The following is a 17871-nucleotide window of genomic DNA, read 5'->3' on the forward strand; positions in this document are numbered from 1 at the left end:
GATAATCAAGATATCACTTCAAAAGTTTTTTTTCTCTTAATTAATTGGCCTCTCAGAGTTGGTAAGACAACTCCCACCTGTTTATGCTCTCTGTATGTGTGTATATATATATCCTCAATATATGTTCCATTCTATATGCATCCGAAGAAGTGGGCTGTAGTCCATGAAAGCTTATGCTCTAATAAATTTGTTAGTCTCTAAGGTGCCACAAGTACTCCTGTTCTTCTTTTTGCGGATACAGACTAACACGGCTGCTACTCTGAAACCTGACAATATGCTAAGAGCGGTATAGGTACAAAAGAAGGCCCTGCCCCTGCCTACACTAGCTAATTTCTATAGTGCCTATAATCTTTCTATGCAAGTACACACACCTTTGTGTATGAGAGTAGAGGTTGTATAATAACAATGCCTCGCTCTTACATCTTTTCAGCAGTTGCTCTCAAAGTGCTTACAAAGGAGGAGAGTATTATCCCCATTTTATAGATGGGGAAACTGAGCTTTGGAGAGGTGATGTGACTTGCCCAAGTTTATCCACCAGGCTAGCGACATAGCTGGAAATAGAACCCAGGTTCTCCCATGCCAAAGCTCTGTCCATTAGGCCATTTTGTCTCTAATGTAAGAATGATGGTTGATTCCACTCTGAGCCCTTCCTAATATATGGTGGGGATAAACCTTGGGCTAACGTTCTCTTGAGGTGGTGATGCCATTTATCCCATGATAAGCACGCAGCTGCTGAAATGTTCTCCCACTGCGGACAAATTAGTTTTGCCAGCCTAAGCAATAGAAATTGATAGAGAGATAAAACGTACATAAGAGAATTTATTTCATTTAGTCTTGGAAACAGATTTAACAAGTACAGACAACAATCAACAACAACAAAAATTATGTGATGCCCAAGTTTTACATGTGATAAATAGCCTCAATTCTGCGGGAGCCTAAGTTAAAAGTATGATTAGGGGACAGAAAAAAAATCTCTGCTACATTTAAGATAGCGAAATTACTTCAAATTAAACATGCATTGTCTAATCTGCTATTACGATTACAGATAGTTACTGTTAAAGGAGGAATACATAAAGTGTTCATGGTCTGCATAGTGTATAGTGAGAAATGACTCGTATTGAGAGATCAAAGATAAGGGAATTTTGCACTAGTGTAGTGACACAAATGTAGTGATGGGATAAAATCCCCAGTGACGCGATGCACCTGTGTAAATGCAGGTTTGTACTGGTGTGACTTACCCCAGTTTGAATAGCAGATAGTGCTAGCCACAGACATGGCTGACCTCAGTCCCATACAGTACTTTTTTTACTCCTCTTCACATTTTCCAATGTCTACACCATTTGATTCTTAAAGCTGCCTTTACTCCAGAAATAATTAAAGCCTTGGGAAAACAGGGCTTCTAGCAAAAGGCCAGCAGTTACATTTTTCCATCTTTGATCTCTCTGCACTTAATGGGCATTAAAGTTTCAAGCCAGTGAACATGTGGGAAAACATGAGCTATGATACCTTGCCGCAGACTTGGCATTTTAGAAATGTTAAAGACGCAGCTGAGGGAGGGGGTGCGGAAAGTGAAGGCCCCTTGAAGGGAAACACCATGGGAAAAAGGCACAAAGAGGGTGAAGCTGAGTTTCATAGATAGTATCAGGGGGTAGCCGTGTTAGTCTGTATCTACAAAAACAACAAGGAGTCTGGTGGCACCTTAAAGACTAACAGATTTATTTGGGCATAAGCTTTCGTGGGTAAAAACCTCACTTCTTCAGATGCATGAAGAAGTGGGTTTTTACCCACAAAAGCTTATGCCCAAATAAATCTGTTAGTCTTTAAGGTGCCACCAGACTCCTTGTTGTTTTTGAGTTTCATAGAGAGCATTAAGGAATAACAACTAATACTCGCCTGAGCCCTACAACTTATTTTAGAATAATGTCAGGAATGGTCCTTCTTTTCTGATGCAAATTTGCAAGTTAAAATCTTTTGGTAATTATCACCTCCCCTTTCATCTGAAAATTCTCTGCAATCAATAGACTTTTAGGTAAATTTTAGTTGATTTTTTTTTTTTAGCTGATTTAGCATTCTGATGGCAATACAGTAGAACATCAGAGTTCTGAACAACTCAGGAATGGATGTTGTTCGTAACTCTGAACAAAACGTTATGGATGTTCTTTCAAAACCGAACATTGACTTAATACAGCTTTGAAACTTCACTATGCAGAAGACAAATGCTGCTTTCCCTTTATTTATTTAGTAGTTGACATTTAACACAGTACTGTACTGTATTTGCTTTTGTTTGTTTGTCTCTGCTGCTGCATGATTGCATACCTCCAGTTCCAAATGACATGTGTGGTTGACTGGTCAGTTCGTAACTCTGGCGTTCATAACTGAGGTTCTACTGTATCTGGATTTATAGAAACATAATATGGCAATAATTACTGTTTTATATGCAAAATAAGGTATTGCCTGATAAATATCAGGTGCATTTAATATCAAGTCAGGAAACTATACTATACAAGGGTTTTTTTTAGTTAAAGAGCAATTTTATATATAAGATTATTTAAATCTTCCTTTTTTATGTTGTACTTGGTTTTAGATAAATAAAAACACATTTAATTTAACAGGAAACCATGGAGGTTTATGTGCTGCGATTAGTCACTTACTTAGAGAGAGGTCAAATAATGACACCCAAGGTCTGAGATGGCAGAGAAGCGTATATTAGCACTGCTTGTTTTTTTTTTTTTAAAAAAACAGCATCACTTTATAATGTGCATGGGTGTGATTGTTATGCAACAGAGCGCTACATCTGAAACAATTTACAGAAGCTTTGTTAATGACCTTTCAATGAGCCTGTCAATAGTAGCAAGCATTAAACAAACAGCTTAACTCACTAAAGCAGAGCCACTTCTCAGTTTATTAGCCTCTTTTATGTGTTTCCATGACACGCCCCCTACTCCTGTGTGTCTGCAGGACTGTGCATTGGTTTTGTTCTGTTTTGTTTTTTAAATGCAAACTCTTCCTTCTCCTGCTGTGAGGGACCAGGAGGTGCAGATTTTAGGCATCCTTGTCTGATGTCTGGCAAACCTCTGCTAATCCATGGGGGTCTTTTGGTTCTCAAAGGATCTGACTGCTCATGACTAATTCATATGACCTACATCCACATGGAAGCTTTAAACATGTAGTTAACAGACTCTGGCCACTGCTTCCCCTGAGTCTGTGTCTGGCTCCTATGAGCCTGAATGTCTCTTAAGGGTCATGCTGTCAATGTTGATATTAAATCAGGGTTACAAGATGCTGTTGGAACCACTGTATTAGAACCAGCCCATAGATCAACTAGCAAAATTGTTCATTTCCAAGGAGTAACTTTTGCTGCGTGGTGGGTTTTTGTATTTATTTTAGATGTGGCAGCAAAGTCATTGCTCATTTCTGGGAATTCTTGGCCAGTGCGTAATGCGGGGATGCCAGAAACTCTCTGCATGCCTGCCTTAGTGTCCCTTGAGTGCAGGATCATGTTCCAGATATCGGAATTTGCTTTCCAAGACCCCAGTGTCCTAGAACAACTGGGTTAGTGACCCCACACATCCCACCATTGGTGGTCCCACCCTATGCCCCCCAGCTTTCCTCATCTTGGAACATAAAGATTGAGGGTCAGGGTTTTAGACTGCCATTGGCAGCAGCTACAGAGGATGTGGAGGCAGCAGATTTTGAGGGAATCAGAAGTAGGATTGCCAGGTGTCCAGTTTTCGACCAGAAAGTCTGGTCGAAGGGGGACCTGTAAGGTGTCCGGTCAAAAGTACTGACCGGACACCAAAAGTCCAGTTACCACTTGCAAGGGCACCGAAACAGGGGGATTGCTGCCTGCAAATGCCACCACCAGCCTTCCCCCTGCCAGCCTGGCCTCAGGATTGAGAGGGGCCAGGGCAGGGGCCAGAGCAGCGCAGGGCGGGCACCGGATAGTCAACCCACGCCAGCCCCTTCTCAGCCAGGGCCACCTCCTACCTGCAACTCCTGGGCAAGCAGGCAAACAGGTTCTGGGTTAGCTCCAAGCCTGGCTCTGCAGGCCACAGGTAAGTCCTGAGAGGGCGGGGAGACTGCAACCAGCGGGGGGATCAAGCAATCGGGTGCGAGGGTGTAATGTCTGGTTTTAAGAAATTGGAAAGTTGGCAAACCTAGTCAGAAGGGGCATATTGGGAACATCAGTAAAACTAACCTGTGCTGTTGCTGCAGTGCACTCTCCCTATACCATTTGAAATGTACAGTTCCTGTCTATTCTCCTCCACTGTATGGAGCCTGGCTTTGTATTGTTAAATACCGTGTCAACTATTTATTATTTATTTGCATTATACTAGTAGCTAGGGGACCCAGCTGAGATTGAGGCTCTGTTGTGCTGGGCCAGGTATATACCCAGAATAAGAGTCAGTCGCTGGCTTGAAGAGCCTAAGATCTAAATAAAACATAATCCATATAAAGTATTATTAATAATATAATCACCTTGTTAAAACAGATCTACTCAGATCATAGGCACTGACTTCCTCTCTACCTGGGGGGTGCTCAATTTCCTCCTCTCCCAGCCCACTCCCACTCCACCTCTTCTTCCAAGCCCCCACCTCGCCTCTTTCCACCCCCACTCCACTCCTTCCTCAAGTCCCATCCCCACCCGCCTCTTCCCCCAAGTCCCCAACCTCGCCCCGCCAAGGTTGACCAGATAGCAAGTGTGAAAAATCAGGACCGGGGGTGGGGGGTAATAGGTACCTATGTAAGAAAAAGCTCCAAAAATCGGGATTGTCCCTATAAAATCGGGACATCTGGTCACCCTAGCCCCGCCTCTTTCCTATCCTGAGCGCAACCCGTCCCCGCTCCTTCCCCTCTCGCCCAGTGCCTCCTGCACGCCGCGGAACAGTTGTGAGGGAGGGGGGAGGAGCTTGGCTATGACTCAGATCCTCTGTGTGGTTGGGGAGGAGAAAACAAATCTGCAACCCCATGCTCTGGGTTGTCCCTAGGCCTCTGATTGCCAGATGCTAGGACTAGATGACAGGGGATGGACCACTTGATGATTGTCCTGTTCTGTTCATTCCCTGCTATTCAATACATCTATCCTGATACATTGATTTTAAAATCAGGATAGAAGTAGTAGGGTAGAATACACGAGTCAGGCTAGCGAGATATTACTTAAATGAAGGTTCTGTCTCTTTGTGTGTGTATGAAAGATCTCATGGTATTTTTCATAAGAGTAGGGAGTGTATTTGTACTTGGTGAGAATTTCACCTCCTTGCACTTTTGTGTAGTGTGATGTGTGCCTTTTACCCTCAGCATCAGAGATGGCTGCATTTCAGAGCTGTGTCTAATTACTAAAGCACTTTAGGATCTTTTTGATATCAACGGCAGTCACTGTATATACTGTAAAATATTAGAAAAAATGTACAAATAATTAGAATATTTATCTGCTCAATTTTATTGTAAAGATTCAGTTATTTTGATGCTTTTTCTATATAATTGCTGAACACTGAAGGGTGTTTACATTAGAAAAAGCCACTGGGCCAGATTCAAACCTGATGCAACTCCATTGAAGTTACTAGAGTCGTGCTTGCTTATACTAGGTTTCAATTTGGCCCATTGTTATTAAGAGACTGATTTCTGGCATTAAAACGTACGCTCTTTGGGGCAGGGGCCATGTTTTTGTTGTGTTTGTACAGCAACTAGCACAGTGGGGCCCTGGTCCATGACAGTGGCTCCTTGGCACTACCACAATACAAATAATAAATGGTGGTTATTATTAAGGTTTAGAGAGATCACTTTGGGCTGGTGCATTCTAAATGTCTTTAGAAACATTGGTACACATTGCTGAGGATAGCAGTGATTCCTTGGGAATCCCTTTGCAGTTAGTAGGTGTCTAAGGGAGACAGTTTGGTTGTATCTCAGTCTTATACCATTAGTCCAGTTCACTAGGACGCACAGCTCCTCCATGGAGCTGTGCGCATGGCTGGAATAGATCATTGTATGTTCGATGTTTCTTAGTCATTCATTTAAAACTCAGGGTGACATTTTTGAAACACAAATAAACTTCTAGTTCAGTTATGGGGAATTAGGCAAGAGGCTTTGTTTAGTGTTTCATTACATTGTATCTGTGCTGTAAACACAAAGGATATAAGTTTGGCATCTTGCTTAGGTATGTAGCATTTCCAGTAGCCTCTAAGCTTGGGTCTGTGCTAGCAATTTATGCCAGTACAGTAGTGTCAATTCAAGAGTGATTTTTTTTTAATGACATTTCTATACTGGCAACAGCTTTAGTGTAAATGAAATTATACCAGTATAAAAGTACTTCTGCCACTGTAGCTTATTTCTTACAGGAAACTGGTATAAGCTATACCAGCAAAAGCACCCTTTTGCAAGTATAAGCTGCATCTAGACTAGGAGGGTTTGCTGGTACAGCATCCTTTCTACTGTAGACTAAGAGGGCCTAACCTGGTTGGCCTGTATGCACTACGTTAACATTATTATTAATTATTTGCTTTGTGGTAGCACCTACAGACAGTAACTGAAATTAGTGCTCTCTGTGTTAGGGGCTCTATATAGTTAAAGAATAACTGAAGTGCTGCTGCTTCCCATGTTTTGCCGGTTCTGAGGACAAATAGATTTCAGTCACCAGGGCTTTCAGTCTGGCACTTTTGACTTGCGCAAAATTCACTTGAAAGAAAAAGATCTTTTCCACTTAATGGCTCAACAGCTGAAACTTGCATTTTCAGTACAACTGGATTCTGATCTCCCTTGGATTATGTACATGACTTTATGGCTGTTTAAACCCCCAAAGCTACACATTTTATTTTATTTTTTTTTTCACTGTGACTCAGTACCCATCCAATCCCTTAGTCATTAGAAACCAGGTGTTTTTCCAACTTGCTTGGGTTTGACATTCATTGATTGTGTGCATGTGGCATTGGTTGGTGGCACCTCTTTGTTTATTAAGAGCAAGACGCAACGGGTTGCATCAACAGATGTTCTGTTCTTGTCCTCCCCCAAGAAGCGAGAACTACGTGCCTGACGTGATGTCACAGGTCTGGAGTCAGTACTGCAATCTGCAGCAGACATGCCTGCAGCAGGGTGAAAACAACTAGCGACAGGAAATACAAGCAGGCATGGCATGCACAGGGATCACGTAGAACGTTTCCCCTAGAGAAACCTGTTGTGCCTTTTCACGTAGTCACGTCAATTTAAAAAAAAAATCCTGCTGCTGCTACCTGTGTTGTTGTTGTTGTTTTTTAATCTTGCTGGTGATTTTAGTCTGCTTGACTAGCAATTACTTCCTCGTGTCAATGCAGTTTCTCACTGGAACCTTTTGTCTCCTTAAGAGGCTGCGTGTGCTTTTCTCAGGAGCAGCCATTGGTTGCGTGTCCTCTGTCTGTCAGCCTCAGCAGTGGAATCGTTGTTGGGGCAAGTTTCGAGTTCCCAGGATGGCAAGCCCACAGAAGAGGAGGAGGTAGGCAGACAGAACTGTTGCAGCTGCTATTCCTGATTGGCTAGATGCTTCAGCTGCTTCTCTGGAACAAAAGGTCAAAGAGTACTGCAGCAGCATATTGTAGCAGAGTGAAGCAGCAGCTAACGCAGCCGTACTTTTACTCGGAGAAGTTTGGAGAGGCTACTTCGCTAGCTTCCTAGGGTGACAGTAGCTTGCTGTATTCTCCAGTGAGTTTCCTCTGTGTAGCCTATTGCAGTGGTAATCCTGCGCCTCTCTCTGTGGCTAGGAAATAGGAATGCACTGTTGGTAGTGTGAGAAGACCTTCACTGCAGAGAAAAACCAGTTGTGGAAGAAACAGTTGCATGTTACCAATCTAAACTTTCATTTCAGAAATGGCTTGTGAAATCATGCCTCTGCAAAGGTATATTGCTGGGTTTTTTTACTTGCTATTATTTAGATTCATGTAGACGTTAATCATTACCAGGGTTGAAGTGATGCAATGGCAGTAGTACTTGTACATTGTAATAGCACTGTGTATTATGTATGGATGAGTTTTTTCTAACAGTTTACAGGATATGATTTTCTTTTCATTGCTGAGTGAAACTTGTGTAGTTGTTTAAAAGTTCGTCTTATTCCTGATTTAGCTCAATGTAAAATACTAGACTTGCCTCCTTAACCTCCTCCACTTCAAACATAGTTGCATATTCTTTATAGCAAACAGATGAATTTCTAGAGTTCCTGAGGCAGGTTTACAGGATGTGTCTGACCAGCTCCTTACCGGTCCTTTGGAGCATATGAGCCACATCTTTGCTTTGTTTTCTGTGTGAAGGTTTTAGTCATAAGTGCTGGAACTAAGGATGCGGGAAGTGCTGCAGCACCCCCTGGCTTGCAGTGGTTTCCAGTATATCCAGGAAAAAGCACAGGAGTACTTGTGGCACTCATATATCCAGTATAAGTATATCCAGGGTTTTTTGGTTCAATGGCTCTCAGCCCCCTCCCCCCCCCTATAAAAATTGTTCCAGTGCCCCTGATTTCAGTGCTTAGTACAAAAATGACCCCATTCCTTTCCGGGGAGCCTACCATGATGACACAGACAGGTATTTTGAAAGGGCACTAAGAGATTTAAATGCCCAAATCCCATTGACTTTCAGTGGGATTTGAGTGCTTCAGAGCCCTTTTTGCCTTTGTAAATTTCTCTCATATTGATTGATAGCGGTTTCCCATCCCTTTCCTGTAATGTATAGCTGTAGTGCAGGAATGAAGAATTAACAGCTGGACTGACAGAACACAACTAGAGATGCCCTGATCCTCTGAATACTTTCACCCAGGTACATGTCAGGTGTAATCCTCCTTTATAGTTGCCTTAGAAACAGGGGGGAAAGCTGGACTTTTCACTGGACAGTTCTCTTTTCATAGCACCTGGACACACAGCTCCTTAGCAGTGACTGCTGATGTGTGCCTGTGCTAAAACAGTGTAGGGTAAACTGCTACTGGGCTCTTAAAATGGAAATATATAACCAGTTAGGGGGAAATGTAAGCAATCCCTTAATTGTGTCATTATTAATATTTTTGCTGGTTGGTGTTTTAATTTTCTAAATGGTGTGTTTGCCTTCCTCTTCAATAAAATATGGTGAATAGTCACCTTCATGTAAACTAAAGACCAGTAAATGCAGTAAGTGAGTGATCATGCTTTTTCAACATTGTTCTGATAATAAGCGTTGTTATTTTAACAGCTTCTCTGAAGTTGCTGTATTTTCTTTGCAATGATAAATAGTAATAGAATTTGATGTCTAATCATATTGCCCTGATCCTGGATTCAATGTACTGTGTGTGAACATGGAAAATCAGTCCTGTGCAGGCAGATGTGAAGGAGCTCTGTTTTCCGTAATGCAGTCAAGAGTCACATTGATGCCTGCAGAGAAACAGAAATATGGTCTGTGCCTTACAGGATCGAGTATTCACTGTGCTGATTTCAGTTCCAAGATACCGTCTCTCTGCTGTCAGAACCAGTGGCTGTTACTGTGTTCCCTGTAGCAGCCTCTTGACCGTAAAGGTGTGCTCTGCTGGGGAAAGTAGCAGAGCACACCTGTTTCTGTTAGTTGAAATGATTAACTGGAGAGCAATTAGAAATGCAATGTATTTGAACAATAATGCAGTTGATTAAAAAAGGAAGCTTTTTTTAAATTCTTAGTCTGTGATGAAACTGTGCAGATGGTGTAGAATCATTTGGGTTTCTTATTTTAAAGTAACAGTTTAGAATAGACACATGAATATTGTATCTCCTTGGTTTCTACACCCCCTAATTTCCCTTAACTAGGCAGATGCACATAAAGTCCTGCGGCCACCCTATAACATCATTCTCTCCTAGAACTCCCTAACCTAATATCTCCTTTCTTTCTATGCTGTCTTTTCACTGTAGAAAAGGTGGGGATGAGGGGGGGTTACAGTGGGATCACTGTGCCTTACCTATCCTAGCGGAGACAAGGCACCGGGCATTGACCTTGCTTAGTTTACTTCCTGATAAAACTGCAGTGCCTTGGCACCATTAATACTTTACAGCTGGAGAGCTGATGTGTGTTACAGTATCCTGTGGTAAAACATAATTTTTGCAGCAGCGAAGACAGAGCCTTAGATTCCTGGGTGCACTGCTCCCATTGGCTTACTTGATAGGCAGGTTAATGACAACTTCAAGTGCTACTCCACAGACTAGCAAATGGAAGCACTTGTACAATGAGCTTCAGTCCCCTTCTCCCTTTTCAGAAAACAGATCTCTTCCCAGCAGCCACCAAATTTTGGCCTGAATCCTGCAATAAGATCTGTGTGGATGGATCTCTGCATCATGGACTGGGGCTCATAAGCACAAAATAGATTGCAAGGTCTTGGGGACACAGACCATCTTTCTGTGATGTGTCTGTGCCATGTCCACAACTGTTGTTCCCTGATCTATATCTGAATCTAGCCTGAAAAATCAAAATATTTCATTTTGTAAATGACAAAATGAACCATTTTAATACTTCTGAATTTTTGTTTTGTTTTCATTTCAGCCGAAGCATTTTGGCAAAATAGACACACATTGGCAACATGTTTTGGTTGACCCAAATCTCCATTTTTCAGCCAAGAAAGTTTCAGCTGAAAAATTTGCCCAGCTCTAATCAAGATATTCATGTAGGGGAAGGTCTGTCTAGATATCACATAATATTATATAATTATGTATGCACATAACCATGTGTACTGTACATACACATTTCATCATATATATAGATGTTTATCTAAGGAATGGTATGTGAATAGACATGCTGTCTTTGTAAGAGAGAAACACAGTATGCATGCCCAGGGCGCACTTTATTGTGGCACATGAGGTGGAATGTTGAGTGCAACTGGTACTTTGCTGTTCCCAAAACATTTACCGCATTCTTGTTTTTCAAAGTCAGCATCAGTAAATGACATTTTTCATTTAATTTAGTTAAAACAGGGGTTCTCCAACTTTGGAGTCCTGACCCACAGTTTGAGAACTGCTGAGTTAATACCTTAAGTATTCTTCTGAATGAATAACAGCAACATTTTATTAAGTTATCTTATTAGCAGTACTATTGACTCATTTTTTATCTTATTTATTCTAGCTGAGTGTTTGTATCATATTACAAACTTCATGAGGCTGCTTTCACAAAATGTACCTGCCACATCTCAGGTTCAAGGAGCTGGCTGATAAGAGAGCCATGTATGTGATTTAGATTCTGTGTGCAATCCAGTGGCCTCTGTTTTTACACTCTGCCAGAAATAAACAAATTGGAGGAAGGAGTAAGAAAACCATGTCAGATATTTTTAAACCCTTTTATGGGCTGATGAGTGTGGCTAAAGATTTCCAACTGGGCTGCTGGTGATGCCAAACTCCCTTCGTTCCCAATCTTATTGTTTCGTTTACCGTCTGTTTTTATGAGTACAACTGTATTTTAGCTGGAGTAAAACGTTCCTATTCTAGTGCGTTTTCTTCTTGTTGGAACTGTAGACAGGTTATTTTAGCTTTTCTTTTTCAGAGCAATGAGCAGCTGATCAGAAAGTCATATTGTAAGATAAGCCTGATGGAAATCATATTGATCCTTTGGACTGCTGTATCACCTTCCCTCCAAGGAACTCAAAGTGCTTTACAAACATCAGTGAAATAAGCTTCACAGTTTAACTTTGGGGGTAGGGGTTGGAATTATTAAACCCATTTTACAGGTAGGGGAAACTGAGATACAGATCATAAATGACGTGTGCAAGGGCAGATATGAAGGCCTTGGAATATCTCTTGACTTCAAGTCCCAGGCCTGATCTGCTAGCTCTGTGACTCAGTGCCCACTGAAACCATTGAATGGGAGTCTTTCCATTGACTTCAATGGGAGTTGGCTTCCAGCTCCTAAAGTGCAATCTGATCCGTAAATCTTCTCATTCATTAAGCTTTGCCTCCAATTTTTTTTCTGTGATAAATATTCTGGATGTGATAAACTTTGTAAATGAAATCTAGCATTGTTAACTTGAGCTATCTGTAACCATGTTCGATTACTTTCTCTTGCCAGAATCGGCAGATTAGAGAAGAAAATCTAGATTTTTATACGGAAAGATTGGGCCTCTCAACATGTTCACTTGACCCCCATCAACGTTTTAGAAGCAAAAAAGCCTGCAGTTACTTAGTCAGTTTCGTTCCATTATTATGCAGCGTGTGTGTAAGCAATTGTATAGCTTGCCACTGTTAAATTCTAGGAAAGGGTGCAACTTTGGCTGGAGTACACTTGGAGTCATTCCTTCCACCTCTTTCTAACCTATTTTCTGGTTTTATCCTACTGGAGAACATTGCCAAACCACAAATAAGGAGACAAAACTCTGCCCTGTCTTTTTTTTTTTTATCATCTAAAAAAAAATAAGAAGGAAGGAACGGGGTTGAATACTATTTACAGCAGCTTACAAAGATAAACCTATCTGTAATATAACAAGATACGAGAGGAAAATAATTGTACAAAATTACACAATCATAAGTTTCCACGACATACAAATAAACTTAAATGTAAATATGGACTGTAGTTTGCAATGGGAAGGGGGTGGTTCCACTCTGCTTATCGTGCTATGTTATAATTTGCGCTACAAGTTTATCAGAGATTTTTAATAAATTTCATAGCAGAGGTGTGAGGGGGGAAAAAAGTCAGGGAAAGGGGGGAGTAAGGAGCCCATAGGGGGATGTTGGAGAGCAAACCCACCCACACTCACCCTTCTGCGATGGCTCCTGTTTCCTGGGGCTGGGCCTGGCTCTCTGCTCTGGGTGTTGCAACATGGCCCACATGGTCGTAGCACCACTCCATTGATGGAGACAGAAGGACAGATGGGCCAAAACTGATAAGCATTGCAATCCCATGCGCTAGGTCACAACGCCGATCAAATTTGGCTCACTGCCCCTCTGTCTCCATCTATGGAAGGGTGGACGCGCCAAACCTGAGTGGGCCAGGTCACAATGCCCGGAACGGGGAGCCAGGCCAAGCTCTGTGGGATAGGAGGTACTGCTGATGGGTCATGGACTTCATTCAAATTCACGGTTATCTTGAAAACTGTGACCACTGCACCAAAATGGTAGCCTTATTAAAATAATGTCTCTTTCCACACTGCTGTTTTGTAATGTGAGAACACCGGCAAAATAGACAGCAAAACTCTGTCCAGGCTGAAGGAAGTGTCACTGCTGTTATTGAGTCTGCAGTCCTTCATCTCCTTGTCCTCCGGAATCAGTATATATTATTGAGGCAGAGCACATGTAGATACTTAGTAGTGGTTTAAAGGATACATGCATATACTGTATAGTGGCTTTCTCTAGGGTTAAAAGAGAATGACTCCCCATTATAGACTTGGTACTGATACCTGAGTCGTCTTGTTGAGACCTAGGTTAGATAATAAGACCTTCTCAGTGGTATGACATACTGATCCTGCACATTTCTCTGTTTGTTTGTTTTTATAAAATTGGCCACTTTTTTTTAATGCCAGATAAATGAGTGCTTTAATCAACATAGAGGCTCACCCATGTTGATATCTAATATGGAGATCTCATACTAAGAGGTCATCCTGCCTTCCTCGCAGCCTGCAGTCATACCCCCACAAGCCATAATCTTACACGCTAAGGCAGGGTCTACTTGGGTCAACACTTGGATGAGAGACCTTGAGAGAAAAGCTCAGGTTTTGTGGAAAATGGAGTAGGAGACTCCTCTGAACCTTCTAAGTCAATTCCAAGCTGGTCCCCGAAATATTGTTAAGGGCCTTTTAGATTATATATGTGGCATAGGTTCTGAAGAAAGATAACTGTTATTGAATAGATGTCTAATGCTTTGTTACGTAGACCCCAGTCAGCAAAAGTACTTATTTGCCTAACTTGATTTCAGTGGGACTGCTGACATGCTTAAAGTTATACACGTCCTTAAGTACTTTACTGCATTGAAGCAATTGGGAAGAGAAGTGCTACAGACATAAAATCTTTCTTAAATTTGCTGGATGTGAAAGTTGATCTTTAGGGCATCCACAGAACTAATGAAGAGCACTGGTCTCTGTTTAAAAAAAGTCAGGACATGCCAACAGTTACTATATAGTGGTTTCTGAAATGCCACAGCACCCCCTCTGTAATTAAAGTAGGAAACCACAATGGTATCTCTTAATAACTGAAGTAAATGTTGATTTTTAATGGTGACCATTCAGTGTGCTGAAACAGCTGTGTTGCAACATTAAGTTAAACTTGTTTCCTCTTATTTGCATAAAGGAAGCTGGATTTTATTTCTACTAGTTATTATGCCTTCTCCTTTCTTTTTTCTCCATCACCCACCTCAGTATTATTGCTATTGTTTTTGATCTGCAGCTTCTTCTCTTCAAAGAACCTAAAATAATATATAGAGATATATCTATCTCATAGAGCTGGAAGGGACCCAGAAAGGTCATTGAGTCCAGCCCCCTGCCTTCACTAGCACTGATTTTGCCCCAGATCCCTAGGTGGCCCCCTCAAGGGCTGAACTCACAACCCTGGGTTTAGTAGGCCAATGCTCAAACCACTGAGCTATCCCTCCCCCCTGATAGTATTTCTCATTAGCAATCCTTCCCTTTCGCCCAGGGTTGTGGAGGAGGGGAGTACAAGCGAACAGTTGTGATGTTAAGAAATCACATGCAATAAAGATGAATCCGGTATTTCAATCTTGCACCTTTCACTCAAACCACGTCAGCTTTAAAAAATAATGGAGTGCTGAAGAATCTGTGGGGGAAACTTATACATTCAGTACAAAATACTACCATACCATAATATATCGGTTTTCTGTGAGGACTGTTTGTTTCCAATAACTTCATTACGAAATATTCTATAGAGATTTATAAATATTGAATATAAAAATAAGCAAAACAAAAAAGTGCCACTAAAATCTTTTGCAAAAGAAAAGTGTTGCTGTCTCTTACACATATAGATTAGCCTGACACGCTCATTCTGAATGGAAGGAAGAAAACTAGACTGTGATGCCTTTTTGGTCTCAGAATAGCAGATCTCCCAGTTGAGCCCAAAATAACAAAACCTGTTTTAGCATAGATACCAGTAGTAAACTGATACCGTTGGCTTTTCCATGGCTCCTCCGTTTGTCCGTATTAAAAGTAGCAACAGTGTATTTCCATAAAAATAGTGTTGTGACAAAAATAAATTGATGTATTTTGCAGTCCAGAATAGCTTTTTGAAATGTAATGGAGAGGAAAGGAGAGCCTTTATTTTTATCTAACTTTTGGGGACAGAACAAACATGCAGTCTATGGCACGGCAGTAGGAAAACATGACCTTGGCTGAGTAGTATACCCTGCTGATGTCTAGCTTCTTTGTCTCAAGTGCAAAACATTGACCTTTTAGTCAAAGTACATTTTGAACTATTCTAATGTAAAACAAATCAAGGATTAAAATAAAGGTCCTTCCCAGTCTTTGTACCTTTGTAGAGCTGCCTTTCTGACAAGGGTGTGATTGTGGAGAGCTGTAGCCAAGGACAAGATTGGCCATTTGGTATCCTGGGGTCAGGATTCCGTGGTATCCTGGGATGAAAAGTTTATCAGTCCTCAGTACTGGTTACCCTCATTAAAAACTATCAGTCCAAATGGACAAGAATTAGCTCAAGCTCTGGGAAAGGCTCGCCTGTTCTCTTATTTTATCTAACAAGAAATATGAGGAATATTTAAAAAAAAAAAAAACCTCTTCACTGAGAGCATGAACACAAGCCAGCAGCAGGTACAGCCTACCTGTAATGACCATGTTGCAAAAGGAAGGGAAATAGCTTCCAGAATAGATACTCACAGATGCATTGGCTGTGAATGTTTGGCCTTCAACCAGAGGCACAGTGGAACCTTAAGAACTTGCCATATGATGGTGGGAACATCTTTGGGGAGCCAATGCAGTCCACCCTTACAAAGGCTCAGGGAAAGCAATGGCGCAGCTCTGTATTTTATAAGCATTCAGAAATTTAAATTCACACACACACACACACACACACACACACACACACACACACACACACACACACACTAACTATACTGGACGTGTGTGTGTGTGTGTGTGTGTGTGTGTGTTGATCAGTTTTTGCAGAAAAAACAATAACCCTCTTTTGACTTGAACTGAGTCCGAGTTCATGAATACATCCCTTACAGTGTGTTACCTGCATGGCACAGTTCCTGCCAGGCTTTTGACCTCTGGCTAAATATAGTGCCAGGGTGGTTTTGTTGCTTTGTTTGGATTATGACAGTGTATCAATAAACAGTTCAAACTTCATGGATGTTATTGCATGAAATATTTTCTTGTTTTGTTCTTTATGGATAATATATTTTGTGTGTTTTCCATAAGAAAAATATTTGCTTAAAGATCAAGTCTCCTATTAGGTGTTACACCAGCTAGGGAACATTACTGGCATTCTCCCGGTCTTTCAAATAAGATTTTTTTTTTTTTCATCAGCTCAGTAGGAGACAGGAATTGCAACATTTCTTTAGCAGCAAGGACAACTAAAGATAAATGCATTGAGATTATTTTTTTTTTTTTTAGCAGCAAGGACATGGTCAGGATTTAGATGTTGCTGAGGGGTGAGTGAGAAACTGCCTCCTTTTGAAGGATTGTCTGAAAGTGCCATCCATGTCTGTTCAAAATCCTAATTGTGGGAAACATATAAATGTCTGGAGCAGAGTTTGTCCACTCTGCTCCCTAGTCAGCTGCTTAGCCATGCCAGTGAATGGCAGCTGAACAGACAACTATTAACTTAAATCACTTCTCCCCTCCCCATATATATTCAGTGCCTTGTGGCTATAAATAGTGTGTAACGTTTAACAGGGAGGTGGGAGTGGAAAATCATAATTTACAACCGAAAACCCAATAGTTATTATTTTCTACATGTGTTCTGTAGTTTACAGAAGGACTAGCAGGTTCTAATGTGTGAATATTCTGCTGAGGAGTATAGAAGTCTAGAATGTACCAGAAATTAACTTTAGAATTGCTTACTCATTCTGCCACTGTGCAAGCAGTTGACTTGGTTTTACAGTGGTAAGTGCTAAGTAATCGTTTCTTTCTGAAAAGGTCCTTGTCTAATTCCTTTTACACAGTGCAGTCCACTTAAATGTTTAAGATTTCTTAAAGACTTCAAGCATTTTGTTCAGGGCTGTGTTCTGAAAGGGTGCAGGGTGAGGAATACTTTTTGCTGTGTGTCATCAATGATAGATCCCTCCGAACAAAATTTTTCACTGTGCCAGTCAGCGATCTTTCTTTTAGGAAACAAGCTGACAGTAAAGGAGTCTCGTGCAAAATACTTTTAAATCCATTACCATCCTACTTTTATGGCGCAATGACTGTAAGATAACCATTTATGGCTTAAATCATATTGCTTATTTGTTTGTTTTTTATATCTCGCATCTGATTTCTCAAAGCATTAAAGTAGGTAGAAATTGGTTTAAAAGCTCTTGTATGATGCTCCCAATTCTGCTCGTACTACAATTTGTGCGAACAGTTTGTGTAAACAAGGTGTTCCCTTACAGCAGCAGGCTACAAAATGTAGTTTTAAATTTAAAAATGTAATAATTTATATATGGGAATTTTATTTGGATTTCCAGGGGGCTTGGTGGTCTAACATCCGATTTTTGGGAATGCCTAGGTTACATGGAACCAGTGGTTCAAATCTGACCATGGTTTATACAGGTCTTCAACCTTCCAGTGCACAGTAGATCAAGTGACTAACATGCACTTGTCAGGGGGAGGATATGCTTTTTGGAATAGATCTTAAAAATGGAGAGAACCTGCTCTTCGTGGATATCAAAGCACCGTAGTATACTTCGTAAGGTTAGGGTAAAACCCAGTGTTCCTGTCCAAAGTCTTCCCCTCTCCCTGTGATGGTGGTGTGACATAAGTTGCCACCATTCATCCCAGAGGTGGCT

The 17871-nt window shown here is 41.2% G+C and overlaps 1 protein-coding gene across 23 annotated transcripts in view; it reads left to right on the forward strand.

Moving 5' to 3' along the window:
- Nucleotides 1–17871, forward strand: part of FAM13A (family with sequence similarity 13 member A) — a 207411-nt gene that overhangs the window by 119600 nt on the left and 69940 nt on the right. For 3 of the 23 annotated variants that reach the window (XM_065597507.1, XM_065597503.1, XM_065597509.1), the window contains exon 1: nucleotides 7411–7862. The exons of 15 other annotated variants lie outside the window; for them this stretch is intronic. In XM_065597507.1, the coding sequence (XP_065453579.1) occupies nucleotides 7834–7862 (29 nt within the window). In that variant the 5' untranslated portion in view covers nucleotides 7411–7833. Of the gene's footprint in view, nucleotides 1–7068; nucleotides 7863–17871 lie in introns of those variants that run through there. 5 more of the 23 variants (XM_065597502.1, XM_065597501.1, XM_065597508.1 and 2 more) reach the window with 5 other exon arrangements.

The sequence above is a fragment of the Chrysemys picta genome, chromosome 5 (assembly GCF_011386835.1).
Source record: "Chrysemys picta bellii isolate R12L10 chromosome 5, ASM1138683v2, whole genome shotgun sequence".
NCBI classification, from domain to species: domain Eukaryota; kingdom Metazoa; phylum Chordata; order Testudines; family Emydidae; genus Chrysemys; species Chrysemys picta.